Source organism: Oncorhynchus masou, unplaced genomic scaffold, assembly GCF_036934945.1.
Source record: "Oncorhynchus masou masou isolate Uvic2021 unplaced genomic scaffold, UVic_Omas_1.1 unplaced_scaffold_808, whole genome shotgun sequence".
Taxonomy (NCBI): Eukaryota; Metazoa; Chordata; class Actinopteri; order Salmoniformes; family Salmonidae; genus Oncorhynchus; species Oncorhynchus masou.
This window is the reverse complement of record NW_027014552.1, coordinates 127,082-148,437: the sequence shown is the minus strand read 5'-3', so window position 1 is coordinate 148,437 and position 21,356 is coordinate 127,082. Positions and strand designations below refer to the sequence as shown.

At 44.2% G+C, this 21,356-nt stretch overlaps 1 protein-coding gene across 1 annotated transcript; it reads left to right on the top strand.

The window, feature by feature from the left end:
• The first annotated feature begins 253 nt into the window (after positions 1 to 253).
• On the top strand, positions 254 to 19,492 carry LOC135537534 (GPI transamidase component PIG-S-like). The gene is given in 12 exon segments (XM_064963670.1): positions 254 to 315; positions 2,213 to 2,352; positions 4,604 to 4,715; positions 6,980 to 7,069; positions 7,195 to 7,286; positions 8,614 to 8,860; positions 9,693 to 9,950; positions 15,332 to 15,477; positions 17,907 to 17,992; positions 18,432 to 18,454; positions 18,457 to 18,641; positions 18,738 to 19,492. Coding segments are annotated over 12 exon segments (1,677 nt in total). The 5' UTR covers positions 254 to 296; the 3' UTR covers positions 19,017 to 19,492.
• The last annotated feature ends 1,864 nt before the right edge of the window (positions 19,493 to 21,356 follow it).

Below are 21,356 nucleotides of genomic sequence, written 5' to 3'. Positions count from 1 at the left end.
TTCATATCGTTTGATTTCTGATGATAGTTGTCGATTTTATCGACTGTAATTGTATGGGGTGTGCAGTTGCCAATGACTCCGGGTAGGCCGTCATTGTAAAAAATAATAATTTGTTCTTATTTAACTGACCTGCCTAGTTAAATAAAGGTTAAATAAAAGAAGACAGACGACAATCTCCCTTAGATATGTAAAGCCCGCCTTTTGATTCGTGATTGGGTAGGATGTAGGGGGAATAGCGGGTTTTCGATTGGACAGCTGTCCTGCCCTTCTAGCCCTGCCCAGTTGCATGGACAGAGATGGCGGCGATTGAAGTGGGTGAGTGAAGCGTCTGGCACAATAATGCGTCGTTTTCTTTAAATTACCGCAGTTTTAGCGCTATAAAACACACACATTTAGAACAGTATATTCAGAAGAGAATGAATTAGGCAGCGTTTCTTGACTATTTGTAAATATTTTTTTGTTTCATAGTTGTAGTGTTGTGCCCAGAGAGTTGTCTGTCTAGCTTTCCCTGTCATATCCGATAACTACCGGGGCCTTTCTATTAACCGAACCGACGCTCAGTCTGAACGTTAACTCGAGTTACAGGTTTGGAAACATAAGGAACGTACCTTTTCATATCAGCGAGAAATAATCATTTTCAAAAAACAAAAAGTTAAATTACTACACCTTTTTTCATTCGGGTTAGTTCTCCCATACGGCCATATGTCCATGTTACTGCGCTTGTTTACGGAAGACAGAGTTGACCACAGTGCTAATTATCGAGCTAATTATCTAGTGTGCTCCGAACATCTATGTAAAGGTAACGTTAACTAGGGAGGAAGTGTAGTTCCTCGGCTGGATGCCCACAGCCTTAGATGGCCCGTCAGTAGATGGCCTGTCAGTAGATGACTGTAATGTCCTGTCAGTAGATGTCCCGTCAGTAGATGTCCCGTCAGTAGATGTCCCGTCAGTAGATGTCCCGTCAGTAGATGGTCCGTCAGTAGATGGTCCGTCAGTAGATGGTCCGTCAGTAGATGGTCCGTCAGTAGATGGTCCGTCAGTAGATGTCCCGTCAGTAGATGTCCCGTCATTAGATGACCCGTCAGTAGATGACTGTAATGTCCTGTCAGTAGTTGTCCCGTCAGTAGATGACTGTAATGTCCTGTCAGTAGATGTCCTGTCAGTAGATGTCCTGTCAGTAGATGTCCTGTCAGTAGATGTCCCGTCAGTAGATGGTCCGTCAGTAGATGGTCCGTCAGTAGATGGTCCGTCAGTAGATGGTCCGTCAGTAGATGTCCCGTCAGTAGATGTCCCGTCATTAGATGACCCGTCAGTAGATGACTGTAATGTCCTGTCAGTAGTTGTCCCGTCAGTAGATGACTGTAATGTCCTGTCAGTAGATGTCCTGTCAGTAGATGACTGTAATGTCCTGTCAGTAGTTGTCCCGTCAGTAGATGACTGTAATGTCCTGTCAGTAGATGGCCTGTCAGTAGATGTCCTGTCAGTAGATGACTGTAATGTCCTGTCAGTAGATGTCCTGTCAGTAGTTGTCCCGTCAGTAGATGACTGTAATGTCCTGTCAGTAGATGTCCTGTCAGTAGATGACTGTAATGTCCTGTCAGTAGTTGTCCCGTCAGTAGATGACTGTAATGTCCTGTCAGTAGTTGTCCCGTCAGTAGATGACTGTAATGTCCTGTCAGTAGATGGCCTGTCAGTAGATGTCCTGTCAGTAGATGACTGTAATGTCCTGTCAGTAGATGTCCTGTCAGTAGATGGCCTGTCAGTAGATGGCCTGTCAGTAGATGACTGTAATGTCCTGTCAGTAGATGTCCTGTCAGTAGATGGCCTGTCAGTAGATGACTGTAATGTCCTGTCAGTAGATGGCCTGTCAGTAGATGGCCTGTCAGTAGATGGCCTGTCAGTAGATGTCCTGTCAGTAGATGGCCTGTCAGTAGATGGCCTGTCAGTAGATGGCCTGTCAGTAGATGACTGTAATGTCCTGTCAGTAGATGGCCTGTCAGTAGATGTCCTGTCAGTAGATGGCCTGTCAGTAGATGGCCTGTCAGTAGATGGCCTGTCAGTAGATGGCCTGTCAGTAGATGGCCTGTCAGTAGATGGCCTGTCAGTAGATGGCCTGTCAGTAGATGGTTGTAGATGACCCACAGGCCGTGGATCACTGAGTGTGGATCACTCTCTGATTCCCTCGTAGTCTAATATAATGTGTGTGTTGCAGAGCGTCACCGAGGGCGTCTGGCGGCCCTGGCCATAGCAGTGGTGGTGATCGCTGTGGGAGTTCCCTTGTGGTGGAAGACCACTGAGACATACAGGGCATGGCTACCTGTCACCCAGATCAACCAGCTAGCTCAGCTGCAGGTAACACAGCTCTGTGTGGTGTGGTGTGCGAGAGAGATAACAGAGAGAGAGAGTTAACAGAGCTGTGTGTGTGTGTGCAAGTTAACAGAGCTGTGTGTGTGTGTGCAAGTTAACAGAGCTGTGTGTGTGTGTGCAGGTTAACAGAGCTGTGTGTGTGTGTGCAGGTTAACAGAGCTGTGTGTGTGTGTGCAGGTTAACAGAGCTGTGTGTGTGTGTGCAGGTTAACAGAGCTGTGTGTGTGTGTGCAGGTTAACAGAGCTGTGTGTGTGTGTGCAGGTTAACAGAGCTGTGTGTGTGTGTGCAGGTTAACAGAGCTGTGTGTGTGTGTGCAGGTTAACAGAGCTGTGTGTGTGTGTGCAGGTTAACAGAGCTGTGTGTGTGTGTGCAGGTTAACAGAGCTGTGTGTGTGTGCAGGTTAACAGAGCTGTGTGTGTGCAGGTTAACAGAGCTGTGTGTTAACAGAGCTGTGTGTGTGTGCAGGTTAACAGAGCTGTGTGTGTGTGTGTGTGTGTGTGTGTGTGTGTGTGCAGGTTAACAGAGCTGTGTGTGTGTGTGTGTGTGTGCAGGTTAACAGAGCTGTGTGTGTGTGCAGGTTAACAGAGCTGTGTGTGTGTGCAGGTTAACAGAGCTGTGTGTGTGTGTGTGTGTGTGTGCAGGTTAACAGAGCTGTGTGTGTGTGTGTGTGCAGGTTAACAGAGCTGTGTGTGTGTGTGTGTGTGTGCAGGTTAACAGAGCTGTGTGTGTGTGTGTGTGCAGGTTAACAGAGCTGTGTGTGTGTGTGTGTGCAGGTTAACAGAGCTGTGTGTGTGTGCAGGTTAACAGAGCTGTGTGTGTGTGTGTGTGTGTGTGCAGGTTAACAGAGCTGTGTGTGTGTGTGTGTGTGCAGGTTAACAGAGCTGTGTGTGTGTGCAGGTTAACAGAGCTGTGTGTGTGTGTAGGTTAACAGGGCTGTGTGTGTGTGCAGGTTAACAGAGCTGTGTGTGTGTGTGTGTGTGCAGGTTAACAGAGCTGTGTGTGTGTGCAGGTTAACAGAGCTGTGTGTGTGTGTGTGTGTGCAGGTTAACAGAGCTGTGTGTGTGTGCAGGTTAACAGAGCTGTGTGTGTGTGTGTGTGCAGGTTAACAGAGCTGTGTGTGTGTGCAGGTTAACAGAGCTGTGTGTGTGTGTGTGTGCAGGTTAACAGAGCTGTGTGTGTGTGTGTGTGCAGGTTAACAGAGCTGTGTGTGTGTGTGTGTGTGTGCAGGTTAACAGAGCTGTGTGTGTGTGTGCAGGTTAACAGCTGTGTGTGTGTGCAGGTTAACAGAGCTGTGTGTGTGTGCAGGTTAACAGAGCTGTGTGTGTGTGTGTGTGTGTGCAGGTTAACAGAGCTGTGTGTGTGTGTGTGTGTGCAGGTTAACAGAGCTGTGTGTGTGTGTGTGTGTGTGTGTGTGTGCAGGTTAACAGAGCTGTGTGTGTGTGTGTGCAGGTTAACAGAGCTGTGTGTGTGTGTGTGTGTGTGCAGGTTAACAGAGCTGTGTGTGTGTGTGTGTGTGCAGGTTAACAGAGCTGTGTGTGTGTGCAGGTTAACAGAGCTGTGTGTGTGTGTGTGTGCAGGTTAACAGAGCTGTGTGTGTGTGTGTGTGTGTGTGTGTGTGTGTGTGTGTGTGCAGGTTAACAGAGCTGTGTGTGTGTAGGTTAACAGGGCTGTGTGTGTGTGCAGGTTAACAGAGCTGTGTGTGTGTGTGTGTGTGTGTGCAGGTTAACAGAGCTGTGTGTGTGTAGGTTAACAGGGCTGTGTGTGTGTGCAGGTTAACAGAGCTGTGTGTGTGTGTGTGTGTGTGTGTGTGCAGGTTAACAGAGCTGTGTGTGTGTGCAGGTTAACAGAGCTGTGTGTGTGTGTGTGTGCAGGTTAACAGAGCTGTGTGTGTGTGCAGGTTAACAGAGCTGTGTGTGTGCAGGTTAACAGAGCTGTGTGTGTGTGTGTGTGTGCAGGTTAACAGAGCTGTGTGTGTGTGCAGGTTAACAGAGCTGTGTGTGTGTGTGTGTGTGTGTGCAGGTTAACAGAGCTGTGTGTGTGTGTGTGTGTGCAGGTTAACAGAGCTGTGTGTGTGTGTGTGTGTGTGTGTGTGTGTGTGCAGGTTAACAGAGCTGTGTGTGTGTGTGTGTGTGTGTGTGTGTGTGCAGGTTAACAGAGCTGTGTGTGTGTGTGTGTGTGCAGGTTAACAGAGCTGTGTGTGTGTGTGTGCAGGTTAACAGAGCTGTGTGTGTTACAGCTACAGTTGAGTGTGGAAGTGGAGGTGGTGTTCTCTAGAGGAACTCTGACTGCTGAACACCAGAAGAAGATTGATCCCACACACACACGCCTGGAGGAGCACCCTGTGGACGGTGAGAGGGGTGGGGTGGTTCTGGAGATACCATGAGGGGAGGGGGTGGTTCTGGAGATACCACGAGGGGAGGGGGGTGGTTCTGGAGATACCACGAGGGGAGGGGGGTGGTTCTGGAGATACCACGAGAGGAGGGGGGTGGTTCTGGAGATACCACGAGAGGAGGGGGGTGGTTCTGGAGATACCACGAGGGGAGGGGGTGGTTCTGGAGATACCACGAGAGGAGGGGGTGGTTCTGGAGATACCACGAGGGGAGGGGGTGGTTCTGGAGATACCACGAGGGGAGGGGGTGGTTCTGGAGATACCACGAGGGGAGGGGGTGGTTCTGGAGATACCACGAGGGGAGGGGGTGGTTCTGGAGATACCACGAGGGGAGGGGGTGGTTCTGGAGATACCACGAGGGGAGGGGGTGGTTCTGGAGATACCACGAGAGGTAGATCTACAAGGCTGTTATTATTATTATTATTATTGTTAATTAAAAAAAGAAACAAAAAAATCACCTTTATTTAACCAGGTATTTATATATATATATAACCCTAACCCTTTATTTAATCAAGTATTTATATATATAACCCTAACCCTTTATTTAACCAGGTATTTATATATATAACCCTAACCCTTTATTTAATCATGTATTTATATATATAACCCTAACCCTTTATTTAACCAGGTATTTATATATATAACCCTAACCCTTTATTTAACCAGGTATTTATATATATAACCCTAACCCTTTATTTAACCAGGTAGGCTAGTTGAGAACAAGTTCTCATTTACAGCTGCGACCTGGCCAAGATTAAGCAAACAGTGTGACACATACAACAACACAGAGTTACACATGGAATAAACAATAAACAAGCCAATAACACAATAAACAAGTCAATGACACAGTAGAGAAAAGAAAGTCTATATACAGTGTGTGCAAAAGGCATGAGGAGGTAGGCAATAAATAGGCCAATAGGAGAGAATAATTACAATTTAGCAGATTAACACTGGAGTGATAAATGAGCAGATGATGTGTAAGTAGAGATACTGGTGTGCAAAAGAGCAGAAAAGTAAATAAAATAAACACTGTATGGGGATACTAAGACTACTATTAATTATTGTAAAACTAACAATCTGAAGGAGATCAAGAAAAAGGAGATTATTATTATTATAAATATTATATTTATGACCATTTGAAACAGTGTAACCAACACTAAATAAATGATAAATAATACCAGAGAAGCTGCTCTGACAAAACAAAACCTAAAGCCTTTATTTCAGCAAAGACTAAAAACAGCCACATTTGTGAACTTGTTTATCCAACATGTTGTGGTTGTGTGAGTCTTGGTGCTCAGGGAATCATTAGGCTATTAAACAAACACTCAAACAGGCAACAGAAGCAGGTCTGTCTTATTTCTGTAGAAAAATACAGATGATTTATAAAGCCAGGCACATTTTAACAGTTAGACTATTGATTCTAGACCTAATTAAGTTATGGTTTCCTCTCTCATCACTTTTCTTAGACAATTTAAGGAAATGGCTGTTTCCTCGTCTCCTAACTCCACTGCTGCCTCATTGTTCTCAACACCAATATGCTGGTTCACTATTATGCACATAGCAACATGGTCTAGGACAGGGGTACTCAAGTCTTACCCTACGAGGTCCAGAGCCTGCTGCTTTTCTGTTATACCTGATAAATGCACAATTAAAAAATGCAGTGGAACTGGCTTCTAGGTCCAGATTTGAGTTTGAGGGGTCTAGGAAAAGGTACCAATTCAACAGTGCACAGATGTATTTCAGAACCATGGACAGCGACCACTATCCAACGCTGGATAAAATAATATTTATTAATGATTCACCATTGTTGTTACGTAATATAACATAACATGTTAATATAACCATATACCATTTCAATAGCACGTCTTAGATTGATGGACTGTGCCATCCCCACGGCCTCCACAATGGAGTAGTCCACTCAGACAGGAGTCTTGTACACCATTATTTGTTTTGCTACTGCCTGACTAAAGAAATCTCAGTCAACCAACAGCCGCACAACCAAACAATCAATATGGGGTCAGCCCTACTAATATTAACATCTCTCTGTCTCTCCCCCGCTCTCTCTCTCCCTCCCTCCTTTCTCTCTGTCCCTCCCTCCCTCCCTCTCTGTTTCTCTCTCCCTTGCCTCCCTCCCTCTCTCTCTCCCTCTCTCTCTCCCTCCCTCCCTTCTCTCTGTCTCCCTCTCCCTTGCCTCCCCTCTTTCCCATATCCGCCTCCCTCCAGAGACCACATTGTTGAGTTACAGGTATGAGACTAGATACAGGACAGCTACCATCATGGAGGAAGATGCCCTGAACCAGCCCACTGCAGCAGGTCAGTGGCTGCCTCAGCCAATCAGCTGGGTGGCGTTTCGTCCGATCAAGAATAAAAACTGTCATTATTTATCATCTCTCTCTCCCTCCTCACACTCATCTCGCTCTCTCGCCCCCCCCCCACAGAGACAGATCAGTCTCTTCATCTGCTCAGTGAGAGCCCCTGTGGCTCCGTGGTCATCTATGTGGTCCCAGAATCCTCCACACTGCTACCTGAGGTGAGAACACAAATACACGTAATATTTGATTATCTTGAATGTGTGTTTGTCTATAATATTGCGTGTGTATGTGTGTTTTATATACACTACCAGTCAAAAGTTAACTGCTCATTCTAAAAGGGTTTTCTTGATTTGTACTATTTTCTACATTGTAGAATATTAGTGAAGACATCAACACTATGAAATAACACACATGATAGTGAAGACATCAAAACTATGAAATAACACATATGGAACCATGTAGTAACCAAAAAAGTGTTAAACAAATCAACATTTATTTTACATTTGAGGTTCTTCAAAGTATCCACCCTTTGCCTTGATGACAGCTTTGCACACTCTTGGAATTCTCTCCCCTGGAATGCATTTCAATAAACAGGTGTGCCTTCTTAAAAGTTAATTTGTGGAATTTCTTTCGTTAGTGAATTTCAGCCAATCAGTTGTGTTGTGAGAAGGTGGCGGTGGTATAATGAAGACAGCCCTATTTGGTGAAAGACCCAGTCCATATTATGGCAAGAACAGCTCAAATAAGCAAAGAGAAACAACAGGCCATTAATAATTTAAGATACGAAGGCCAGTCAATATAGAACATTTCAATAACTTTGAATGTTTCTTCAAGTACAGTTGCAAAAACCATCAAGCGCTGTGATGAAACTGGCTCTCATGAGGACCGCGACAGGAATGGAAGACCCAGAGTTACCTCTGTTGTTACAAGGTAGGGGTGGTATACAGAAGATACCTTAACTTTTCAGAGGACTGTGTTAATCAGACCTTCATGGTCGAATTGCTGCAAAGAAACCACTACTAAAGGACACCAATAAGAAGAAGAGACTTGCTAGGGAGAAGAAACACGCGCAATGGACATTAGACGGGTGGAAATCTGTCCTTTGGTCTGACGAGTCCAAATTTGAGATTTTTGGTTCCAACCTCTGTGTCTTTGTGGAAAAGCAGCCAATAAGGGCTCAGCAGATTTGGGAACTCCTGTTGGAAAAGCATTCCTCATGAAGCTGGTTGAGAGTGTAAAGCTGTCATCAAGGCAAAGGGTGGCTAATATGAAGAATCTAAAATATAAATTGTTATTTTGATTTGTTTAACACTTTTTTTTTTTTGGTTACTACATGATTCCATATGTGTTATTTCATAGTTTTGATGTCTCCACTATTATTCTACAATGTAAAAAATAAAGAAAAACCCTAGAATGACGTGTGTCCATACTTTTGACTGGTACTGTACATATTATATGATGTGTTTAAAAATAAATAAATAGTGTTTTACCTTTATTTAACTAGGCAAGTCAGTTAAGAACACATTCTTATCATTCTTATTCCAGGGTGTGAGTGTGTACGTGGGTCAGAGGCGGACGGCGCTGTTGCGTGCGGGGAGGCCAATGAGAGTGGGCGTCGGCCTGAAGGAGGTGCTAGCCCACCTGGAGACCCAGGTACAACAGGTTCTCAAGGTCATGTCATTCAGCCACAGTGACATCACCGCTGCCCTGAGCGACCGCGTCCGTGTCCGCCTCGACTACAGTAGCAGGGAGGGTCTGGCCGACAGCATGAGAGCCTTCAAGTCCAGCCCAGGTTAGTCCTAACCCCTAGTTAACCCTAGTCCAGGTTAGTCCTAACCCCCAGTCCAGGTTAGTCCTAACCCCCAGTCCAGGTTAGTCCTAACCCCCAGTCCAGGTTAGTCCTAACCCCCAGTCCAGGTTAGTCCTAACCCCCAGTCCAGGTTAGTCCTAACCCCCAGTCCAGGTTAGTCCTAACCCCTAGTCCAGGTTAGTCCTAACCCCTAGTCCAGGTTAGTCCTAACCCCTAGTCCAGGTTAGTCCTAACCCCTAGTCCAGGTTAGTCCTAACCCCTAGTCCAGGTTAGTCCTAACCCTAGTCCAGGTTAGTCCTAACCCCTAGTCCAGGTTAGTCCTAACCCCTAGTCCAGGTTAGTCCTAACCCCTAATTAACCCTAGTCCAGGTTAGTCCTAACCCCTAGTTGAGGTTAGTCCTTACCCCTAGTTGAGGTTAGTCCTAACCCCTAGTCCAGGTTAGTCCTAACCCCTAGTCCAGGTTAGTCCTAACCCCTAGTCCAGGTTAGTCCTAACCCCTAGTCCAGGTTAGTCCTAACCCCTAGTCCAGGTTAGTCCTAACCCCTGAGATGAGATGATTCTCAGTGGTGTAGATGGTACAATCATTCTCAGTGGTGTAGATGGATCAATGATTCTCAGTGGTGTAGATGGTACAATGATTCTCAGTGGTGTAGATGGTACAATGATTCTCAGTGGTGTAGATGGTACAATGATTCTCAGTGGTGTAGATGGTACAATGATTCTCAGTGGTGTAGATGGATCAATGATTCTCAGTGGTGTAGATGGTACAATGATTCTCCATTTTCTCTCTCTCTCTTCTCCCCCTCCCTGCAGGTTATGAAATAACCTTCAGCCTGTTGAACCCTGACCCTAAGTCTCACCATCTGCACTGGGACATAGAGGCAGCAGTCCAGAGTTATATCCAGCCTCTCCTGTCGAAGCTGGCCCCCGTGGCTGACTTCAGTCTGGACTCACAGATCCTCTACTACGCCGTCCTAGGGGTCAACCCACGTTTCGATCCCTCACTCAACGCCTACACACTCAACGCTGACAGCCTGTCTCACGTCATTAACCCCGTAGAGGCCAGGCTGGGTGAGAACACACACCCATTTGTATATACGCACACATTCAGGTAATCCTATGTACGGTGCATTCAGAAAGTATTCAGACCCCTTCACTTATTCCACATTTTGTTATGTTACAGCCTTATTCTAACATGGATTAAATCATTTTTTTCTTAATTAAAAAAAAAAATGAAATATCATATTTACATAAGTATTCAGACCCTTTACTCAGTACTTTATTGAAGCACCTTTGGCAGTAAGTACCGCCTTGTCTTGGGTATGACGCTACAAGCTTGTCACACCTGTATTTGGGGAGTTTCTCCCATTCTTCTCTGCAGATCTTCTCCAGCTCTGTCAGGTTGGATGGGGACTGTTGATGCACAGCTATTTACAGGTTTCTCCAGATATGTTCGATCGGGCTCAAGTCCGGTCTCTGGCTGGGCCACTCAAGGATATTCAGAGACTTATCCCGAAGCCACTCCTGTGTTGTCTTGTCTGTGTGCTTAGGGTCGTTGTCCTGTTGGAAGGTGAACCTTCACCCCCAGTCTGAGGTCCTGAGTGCTCTGGAGCAGGTTTTCATCAAGGATCTCTCTATCCCAGTTCATATTTGCCTCTCCTGACTAGTCTCCCAGTCCCTGGCGCTGAAAAACATCCCTACAGTATGATGCTGCCAACACCATGCCACACCGTAGGGATGGTGCCAGGTTTCATCCAGACGTGACGCTTGGCATTTAGGCCAAAGGGTTCAATCTTGGTTTCATCAGATTGAATCTGGTTTCTCATGGTCTGAGAGTCTTTAGGTGCCTTTTGGCAAACTCCAAGTGGGCTGTCATGTGCCTTATACTGAGGATGGGTATCCGTCTGGCCAGTCTACCATAAAGGCCTGATTGGTAGAGTACTGTAGAGATGGTTGTCCTTCTAGAAGGTTCTCCCATCTCCACAGAGGAACTCCGGAGCTCTGTCAGAGTGACCATCGGGTTCTTGGTCACCTCCCTCACCAAGGCCCTTCTCTTCCGATTGCTCAGTTTGGCCGGGAGGCCAGCTCTTGGAGGGGTCTTGGTGGTTCCAAACTTCTTCCTCTGACAGCTGCAGACATTTTTTGGGTACCCTTCCCCAGATCTGTGCCTCGACACAATCCTGTCTCGGAGTTATATGGACAATTCCTTCAACCTCATTGCTTGGCTTTTGCTCTGACATGCTCTGTGGGACCTTAAATAGACCGGTGTGTTCCTTTCCAAATCATGTCCAATCAATTGAATTGACCACAGGTGGACTCCAATCAAATTGTAGAAACATCTCAAGGATGATCAATTTCGAGTCTCATAGCAAAAGGTCTGAATAATTATGTGAATAAGGTATTTTTTACTATATATTTTTTTAAATACATTTGCTGAATTTAACGTGTTTTTGCTTTGTCACTATGGGGAATTGTGTGTAGACTGATGAGGAAAACCGGTGTATTGAATCCATTGTAGAAGAAGGCTGTAACGTAACAAAATGTGGAAAAAGTCAAGTGGTCTGAATACTTTGAATGTACTGTGTATATAATGGTACGCACACATGTACAGCGCCTTCATAATGTATTCATAGTGTGAATCGAAAATGGAAACACAAATAACATCTCGCCCATCTATGGATGGTTGTGTCATTTCACTGGTCTGGTGGGATGGATGGTGGTGTCATTTCACTGGTCTGGTGGGATGGATGGTGGTGTCATTTCACTGGCCTGGTGGGATGGATGGTGGTGTCATTTCACTGGTCTGGTGGGATGGATGGTGGTGTCATTTCACTGGTCTGGTGGGGTGGATGGTGTCATTTCACTGGCCTGGTGGAATGGATGGTGGTGTCATTTCACTGGTCTGGTGGGATGGATGGTGTCATTTCACTGGTCTGGTGGGATGGATGGTGGTGTCATTTCACTGGCCTGGTGGGATGGATGGTGTCATTTCACTGGTCTGGTGGGATGGATGGTGGTGTCATTTCACTGGTCTGGTGGGATGGATGGATGGTGGTGTCATTTCACTGGTCTGGTGGGATGGATGGTGGTGTCATTTCACTGGTCTGGTGGGATGGTGGTGTCATTTCACTGGTCTGGTGGGATGGATGGTGTCATTTCACTGGTCTGGTGGGATGGATGGATGGTGGTGTCATTTCACTGGTCTGGTGGGATGGATGGTGTCATTTCACTGGTCTGGTGGGATGGATGGATGGTGTCATTTCACTGGTCTGGTGGGGTGGATGGATGGTGTCATTTCACTGGTCTGGTGGAATGGATGGTGTCATTTCACTGGTCTGGTGGGATGGATGGATGGATGGTGTCATTTCACTGGTCTGGTGGGATGGATGGTGGTGGTGTCATTTCACTGGTCTGGTGGGATGGGTGGTGTGTCATCAAAGTCAAATCCTGTTGTGTTTCTCACATGCTTCGTAGACGACAGGTGTAGACTAACAGTAAAATACTTGCGGGTCCTTTTCCAACAATACAGAGTTAAAGATGAGATAAAAATATATATAAATAGAAACACAAGGAATAAATACACAGTGAATAACCAGAAAATAACATGGTTTTATATACAGGAAGTAGAAAATAACATGGCTATATACAGGAAGTAGAAAATAACATGGCTATATACAGGAAGTAGAAAATAACATGGCTTTATACAGGAAGTAGAAAATAACATGGCTATATACAGGAAGTAGAAAATAACATGGCTATATACAGGAAGTAGAAAATAACATGGCTATATACAGGAAGTAGAAAATAACATGGCTATATACAGGGAGTAGAAAATAACATGGCTATATACAGGGAGTAGAAAATAACATGGCTATATACAGGGAGTAGAAAATAACATGGCTATATACAGGAAGTAGAAAATAACATGGCTATATACAGGAAGTAGAAAATAACATGGCTATATACAGGAAGTAGAAAATAACATGGCTATATACAGGAAGTAGAAAATAACATGGCTATATACAGGAAGTAGAAAATAACATGGCTATATACAGGAAGTAGAAAATAACATGGCTATATACAGGAAGTAGAAAATGACATGGCTATATACAGGAAGTAGAAAATGACATGGCTTTATACAGGAAGTAGAAAATGACATGGTTTTATATACATACAGGAAGTAGAAAATAACATGGCTGTATACAGGAAGTAGAAAATAACATGGCTGTATACAGGAAGTAGAAAATAACATGGCTGTATACAGGAAGTAGAAAATAACATGGTTATATGGCTATATACAGGAAGTGGAAAATAGCATGGTTATATACCGGAAGTAGAAAATAACATGGCTATATACAGGAAGTAGAAAATGACATGGCTTTATACAGGAAGTAGAAAATGACATGGCTTTATACAGGAAGTAGAAAATAACATGGTTTTATATACAAACAGGAAGTAGAAAATAACATGGCTGTATACACAAACAGGAAGTAGAAAATAACATGGCTGTATACAGGAAGTAGAAAATAGCATGGTTATATACCGGAAGTAGAAAATAAAATGGTTTTATATACATACAGGAAGTAGAAAATAACATGGCTATATACAGGAAGTAGAAAATAACATGGCTATATACAGGAAGTAGAAAATAACATGGCTATATACAGGAAGTAGAAAATAACATGGCTATATACAGGAAGTAGAAAATAACATGGCTATATACAGGAAGTAGAAAATAACATGGCTATATACAGGAAGTAGAAAATAACATGGCTATATACAGGAAGTAGAAAATAACATGGCTATATACAGGAAGTAGAAAATGACATGGCTTTATACAGGAAGTAGAAAATGACATGGTTTTATATACATACAGGAAGTAGAAAATAACATGGCTGTATACAGGAAGTAGAAAATAACATGGCTGTATACAGGAAGTAGAAAATAACATGGCTGTATACAGGAAGTAGAAAATAACATGGCTGTATACAGGAAGTAGAAAATAACATGGCTATATACAGGAAGTAGAAAATAACATGGCTATATACAGGAAGTAGAAAATAACATGGCTGTATACAGGAAGTAGAAAATAACATGGTTATATACCGGAAGTAGAAAATAACATGGTTATATGGCTATATACAGGAAGTGGAAAATAGCATGGTTATATACCGGAAGTAGAAAATAACATGGTTTTATATACATACAGGAAGTAGAAAATAACATGGCTATATACAGGAAGTAGAAAATAACATGGCTATATACAGGAAGTAGAAAATAACATGGCTATATACAGGAAGTAGAAAATAACATGGCTATATACAGGAAGTAGAAAATAACATGGCTATATACAGGAAGTAGAAAATAACATGGCTATATACAGTAGCAGCAGCGTGTGTGTCGGGGTGTCCGTGTGTAAGTACTGGTCTGGTGGGATAGTGACATTTCTAGGGGTGTAATGGTTCACCAAACACCACTGTTCTGTACCTGTGCTTTTGGGGTCACGGTTCGGTACCTATTGTGGTTTTGGGGTCACGGTTCGGCAACTATTGTGGTTTTGGGGTCACGGGATTATATAATGCAGGGCCCTAGGAAATCACTACCCCAGGAATAGATGATATAATGTCTGACAACACACAGTGGTTCTCAGTTTTTATTTTTTGCCTAATTGCGCGTCACATTTAAAAAAATAGAAAAACAACTAAATTGGAGCTAAGTCCACCACCATGCTTTAACACCATCAGGAGAACATTTTTAAAGGTCTGGGAAAAATCTAAGAAATGTAAATTTTTGTGTGTCGTTACCATTTAATTAGGTGCACACCAGCAAGAGCCTTGCTTGGTAAGTGATGTTTATGTAGCACACGTGATTGCTGAGTTTGCAGAATAAATCACCACTGGATTGACGTTCAATAATCATGTCGTCATTCTGCAGGGTAGGTAAACTTTTTTTCCATCGACCAGAAGACGGTTGTCATTAGCATCATCGCTAACGGCTACATAGTGGCAGACACAGACATGCCTGTCGCCTCTTCAGAAATTTGATGGGAAGTAAATCACTGCTGCATTTTGTCTTATCACATCTTGATTTTCTAATCAATTCAATACATTTAGTTGTTTTCCTACTAAAATGTTTCCAAACTGGAGTTTTAAAACGGCGCCATCGTTTATCGCCCCCCGTCGTACAGAACTAGTTCCCGGCTGTGCCTCACAACAGTTTGAAATCCACCCGTTAAGATTAGGATGTTGAATACGAGGTTCTAGTTATTTTAACAGAAATTAAATGTGTTTTTTTTCAGCTCAGTTTTACTCAAGGCATACATCGCAGTGTTGGCATAGCATTTTATAAATGTTATATAGAATTAATTGGGGTTCACAGTGCGGACCGAACCGAGGTCCCAATACTGAACGGTTACAGTAATTTCACTGGTGTGTGTGTGTGTGTGTGTCCAGGCTCCAGCGCTGCGTCATCCAACCCTGTCCTGAACTTCCTGCTGTACGTTCCAGACGCACGTCACTCCCCCCTCTACATCACCGACCACCGCAAATACACTGTTGTCTCCAACGCCTTCAGCTCCCCGCGCTGGGGTGGCATCATGGTAACACACACACACACACACACACACAGTCAGTCAGACACACACACACACACAGACACACACATACTCTCTCTCTCACACACACACACATTCTCTCTCTCACACACATACACACACACACACACACACACACACACACACACACATACTCTGAGTGAATACATGTTAGAATCACCTTTGGCAGCGATTATAGCTGTGAGTCTTTCTGGGTAAGGCTCTAAGAGCTGTGAGTCTTTCTGGGTTAGGCCCTAAGAGCTGTGAGTCTTTCTGGGTTAGGCCCTAAGAGCTGTGAGTCTTTCTGGGTTAGGCCCTAAGAGCTTTGAGTCTTTCTGGGTTAGGCCCTAAGAGCTTTGAGTCTTTCTGGGTAAGGCCCTAAGAGCTGATGAGTCTTTCTGGGTATGGCCCTAAGAGCTGATGAGTCTTTCTGGGTATGGCCCTAAGAGCTGATGAGTCTTTCTGGGTATGGCCCTAAGAGCTGATGAGTCTTTCTGGGTTAGGCCCTAAGAGCTGTGAGTCTTTCTGGGTAAGGCCCTAAGAGCTGTGAGTCTTTCTGGGTAAGGCCCTAAGAGCTGTGAGTCTTTCTGGGTAAGGCCCTAAGAGCTGTGAGTCTTTCTGGGTAAGGCCCTAAGAGCTGTGAGTCTTTCTGGGTAAGGCCCTAAGAGCTGTGAGTCTTTCTGGGTAAGGCCCTAAGAGCGTTCCACTCCTGGATTGTATAACATTTGCCCATTTATTCTTTAAAAAATTATTATTCCAGCTCTGTCAAATTGGTTGTTGGTCATGGCTAGACAACCATTTTCAATTTACCATAGATTTTCAAGCAGATTTAAGTCAAAACTGTAACTCTGCCACTCTGTATTTTTCTTCTTGGTAAGCAACTCCAGTGTAGATTTGGCCTTGTGTTTTAGGTTATTGTCCTGCTGAAAGGTGAATTCATCTCCCGGTGTCTGGTGGAAAGCAGACTGAACCAGGTTTTCTTCTAAGAATTCTGCCTGTGATTAGCTCCATTCCATTAATTTTTTTATCCAGGAAAAACTCCCCAGTTCTTAACGGTGACGAGCATACCCATAACATGATGCAGCCACCACTATGCTTGAAAATATAGAGAGTGGTACTCAGTGATGTGTTGTATTGGATTGTCCCCAGACATAACACTCGGTATTCAGGATAAAAAAGTGAAGTGCTTTACCACATTTTCTGCAGTATTACTTTAGTTTTTTATTGCAATATTTGGCATATTTTGGAATATTTGTATTCTGTACAGGCTTCCTTCTTTTCACTCTGTCCTTTAGGTTTGTATTGTGGAGTAACTATAATGTTGTTGATCCATCCTCAGTTGTCTCCTATCACAGCCATTAAACTCTGTAACTGTTTTAAAGTCACCATTGGCCTCATGGTGAAATCCCTGAGCAGTTTCCTTCCTCTCCGGCAACTGAGTTAGGAAGGACACCTGTGTCTTTGTAGTGACTGGGTGTATTGATACACCATCCAAAGTGTAATGAATGACTTCACCCTGCTCAAAGGGATATTAAATGTCTGCTTTCGTTGTTGCCATCTACCAATTGGTGTTGGAAAACCTCCCTGGTCTTTGTGGTCGAATCCATGCTTGAAATTCATAGCTCAACTGAGCCTTACCTAGAAATGATCTGTAGTCATTCAAAAATCATGTTAAACACTATTTAGTCCATGCAATTTATGTGATTGTTAAGCACATTTTCACTCCAGAACTTATTTATGCATGTCATAACCAAGAGGTTGAATACTTATTGACTCAGCAGATCTCAGCTTTTCATTTTTAATTTCCACTTTGTCATTATGGGGTATTGTGTGTGTCGACCAGTGACAACATCTCAATGTAATCCATGTTAAATTCATTATGGGGCATTTAATCCATGTTAAATTCATTATGGGGCATTTAATCCATGTTAAATTCATTATGGGGCATTTAATCCATGTTAAATTCATTATGGGGCATTTAATCCATGTTAAATTCATTATGGGGCATTTAATCCATGTTAAATTCATTATGGGGCATTTAATCCATGTTAAATTCATTATGGGGCATTTAATCCATGTTAAATTCATTATGGGGCATTTAATCCATGTCAAATTCATTATGGGGCATTTAATCCATGTCAAATTCATTATGGGGCATTTAATCCATGTCAAATTCATTATGGGGCATTTAATCCATGTTAAATTCATTATGGGGTATTTAATCCATGTTAAATTTATTATGGGGCATTTAATCCATGTTAAATTCATTATGGGGTATTTAATCCATGTTAAATTCATTATGGGGTATGTAATCCATGTTAAATTCAGGCTGTAACACAACATGTGGAAGGGTGTGAATACTGTGAAGGGAGTGTACATCACGTACTCAACACAGAATGTCTTGTGAAGAAGGTGTGTATTCTCCCTCTCTCTAGGTGTATAATGTCAATGGGACAGAGCTTCCTGTTCACATCAACATAGACATGACCAGAGTGATGGGAGTCTTCCTAGCACAGCTACGGTCAGTACTGGCGTGTTGGAGTAAGGCCACGTCCAAGTGGCGTGTTGGAGTAAGGCCACGTCCAAGTGGCGTGTTGGAGGAAGGCCACGTCCAAGTGGCGTGTTGGAGTAAGGCCACGTCCAAGTGGCGTGTTGGAGTAAGGCCACGTCCAGGTGGCGTGTTGGAGTAAGGCCACGTCCAGGTGGCGTGTTGGAGTAAGGCCACGTCCAAGTGGCGTGTTGGAGTAAGGCCACGTCCAAGTGGCGTGTTGGAGTAAGGCCACGTCCAAGTGGCGTGTTGATTTGATCTGTGTTTTCCAGTCTTTATTGGGAGACGGACGTTGGCGGTCAGTGGAGATGACGCATCCATACAGTTTCCATCCACTGACAAAACGTTGGACCAAAATGAATCCGTTCCAACTTGGTGTCCATTGCCCCCCTCCCCTCTGTCTCTCCCTCAGGCTGATGCTGGGTGTCCAGTCGTCAACCCCTCCCCTGGCTTCCTGGTTGGCCCGTGTGGCCCAGCGGGATTGGCTGACTGGGAGTTGGATCGCCTCCTGTGGAGTCGCAGTGTAGAGAACGTTGCCACGGCAACGACAACCATCACCTCATTGGCCCAGCTGCTGGACCAGATAGGAAACATCGTCATCAACGACAACATCGCAGAACAGGTGTGTGTGTATGTGTGTGTGTGAGAGAAATAGTAGTCTTGTCTTGCTATCGTCATGGTCTCTAACTGGTGATTGGCTGTTGTTCCTGTCCGTCAGGTGTCAGCAGCAGTTGCCTCTCTCCAGTTGGCTGTGGGTCAGTTGGAGGCGGGGAACCTGGGCCTGGCCCTGCAGTACAGTAAGGAAGCTATCCTCCATTCAGAACGAGCCTTCTTCGACCCCTCCCTCCTCCACCTCCTCTATTTCCCTGACGATCAGAAGTTTGCCATCTACATCCCTCTCTTTCTGCCCATGTGTGTCCCCATCCTGCTCTCACTGCTCAAGATGGCCGCCGAGGTCCGCCAGAGGCGAAGGGAGAGACAGGACAAGAAGGAGTGAGATGGAAGTTATTAAGATGGAGAGATCGACCGATGAACGGGCGCACGCACAGTTGGTTCACTGATCAACAAAGTGTTTAAAGGAAACTGTCTGGACTCAGAAATTATGTTAAGACCATTAGAAATACATGGGGCCATATTGATCAAACTTCTCACAGTAGGAGTGTTTATTTAGGATCAGTTTTGCCTTTCAGAACACAATGAATAAGATTATATGGACAGGGGGACCTGATCCTAGATCAGCACTCCTCTAATTATATGGACAAGGGGACCTGATCCTAGATCAACACTCCTCTGATTATATGGACAGGGGGACCTGATCCTAGATCAACACTGATTATATGGACAGGGGGACCTGATCCTAGATCAGCACTCCTCTAATTATATGGACAGGGGGACCTGATCCTAGATCAACACTGATTATATGGACAGGGGGACCTGATCCTAGATCAGCACTGATTACATGGACAGGGGGACCTGATCCTCATGGACAGGGGGACCTGATCCTAGATCAACACTGATCAGGGGGACATCCTAGATCAACACTGATTATATGGACAGGGGGACCTGATCCTAGATCAACACTCCTCTGATTATATGGACAGGGGGACCTGATCCTCTGATTATATGGACAGGGGACCTGATAGATCAACACTCCTCTGATTATATCTAATTATATGGACATCCTAGATCAGCACTCCTCTAATTATATGGACAGGGGGACCTGATCCTAGATCAACACTATATGGACAGGGGGACCTGATCCTAGATCAACACTGATTTCATGGACAGGGGGACCTGGTCCTAGATCAGCACTCCTCTAATTATATGGACAGGGGGACCTGATCCTAGATCAACACTCCTCTGATTATATGGACAGGGGGACCTGATCCTAGATCAACACTGATTATATGGACAGGGGGACCTGATCCTAGATCAACACTGATTATATGGACAGGGGGACCTGATCCTAGATCAGCACTCCTATTATATGGAGCAGTGGGGGAATCCTAGATCAACATGATTATATGGACAGGGGACCAATTGATCAACCGATTACATGGACAGGGGGAATCCTAGATTCTCTGAGCAGTGGTTCCATTCCGGTGTTCCGAGCAGAACCCTGTTCTTTATGTTCCATTCCGGTGTTCCGAGCATAAGAAAGTTACTGTTTTATATAGTGGCTTTTCGTTACTTTAAAAAAACTGTGAAATCAATATTGTTTTAACATTTACAGTTAAATAAATGTATGCCCCCAATTAGCACCAATGTGTTTAGGCTTTTACGAGCATTATAACTTCACCTACTTATATACTAGACATAAGGAATATTTTTGGGGAAAAACGTTATTAACCGGTAATCAAGATTTGAAAATAACGGTTCTGTTCCCAGAACACGAGAGATCCCTTTCGTTCCCGGTTCTGATTTCGTTCCTCGGAAAACGTTGTTTTTCAGTTCTGTTCCCTGAACCGGTTCCAACCTCTGACTGAGATACTTGATACATATGCGGCCCCTGACAACCAGGCGTTTGCTGTAGTCTGAAACCACTGGTGGCAGAGGGTTGATGCCATCACCGTGGCGATGTTGAAATGTTTTTAGTTGGCTTTTATTTGCCTGATGTCTGATCTGGAAGCAACAGGTCTGTCTTTTGCTGTAGCAACAAGGTTTAGATTGTTTTATTTGTGTTGGGAATGATGCTTTACTTACGCTCTGTCGATTATTGTACGAGAGGGACTCGTACGATCAACTGGGAATTCATTGATTTGGGGAAGGACTTTGTCTATCTTTTTGTTTGTTTTATGCTTTGTACATGTTTATGACAATAATAAAAAAATCTATGTTTGTTGATAAATATACTGAACAAAGATATAAATGCAACAATTTAAATGAGTTTTCTGAGTTCCAATTTTAATAAATATATTTGGCCCTAATCTATGGATTTCACATGACTGGGTAGGGGCGCAGCCATGGGTGGGCTTTGGAGGGCAGAGGCCCACCCAATGGGGAGGCAGGCTCAGCCAATCAGTGAGTTTTTCCCCACAAAAGGACTTTATTACAGACAGAAATACTCCTCAGTTTCATCAGCTGTCTGGGTGGCTGGTCTCAGACGATTCCAAAAAGTGAAGGAGCCGGATTTGGAGGTCCTGGGCTGGTTGCACATAGTCTGTGGTTGTGAACCTGGCTGGACGTTCTGGCAAATGCTCTAGAACGACATTGGAGGCGGCTTATGGTAGAGAAATTAACATTAAATTATTTGGCAACAGCTCTGGTGGACATTCCTGCAGGCAGTGTGCCAATTGCACCCTCCCTCAACTTGAGACATTCGTGGCATTGTGTTGTG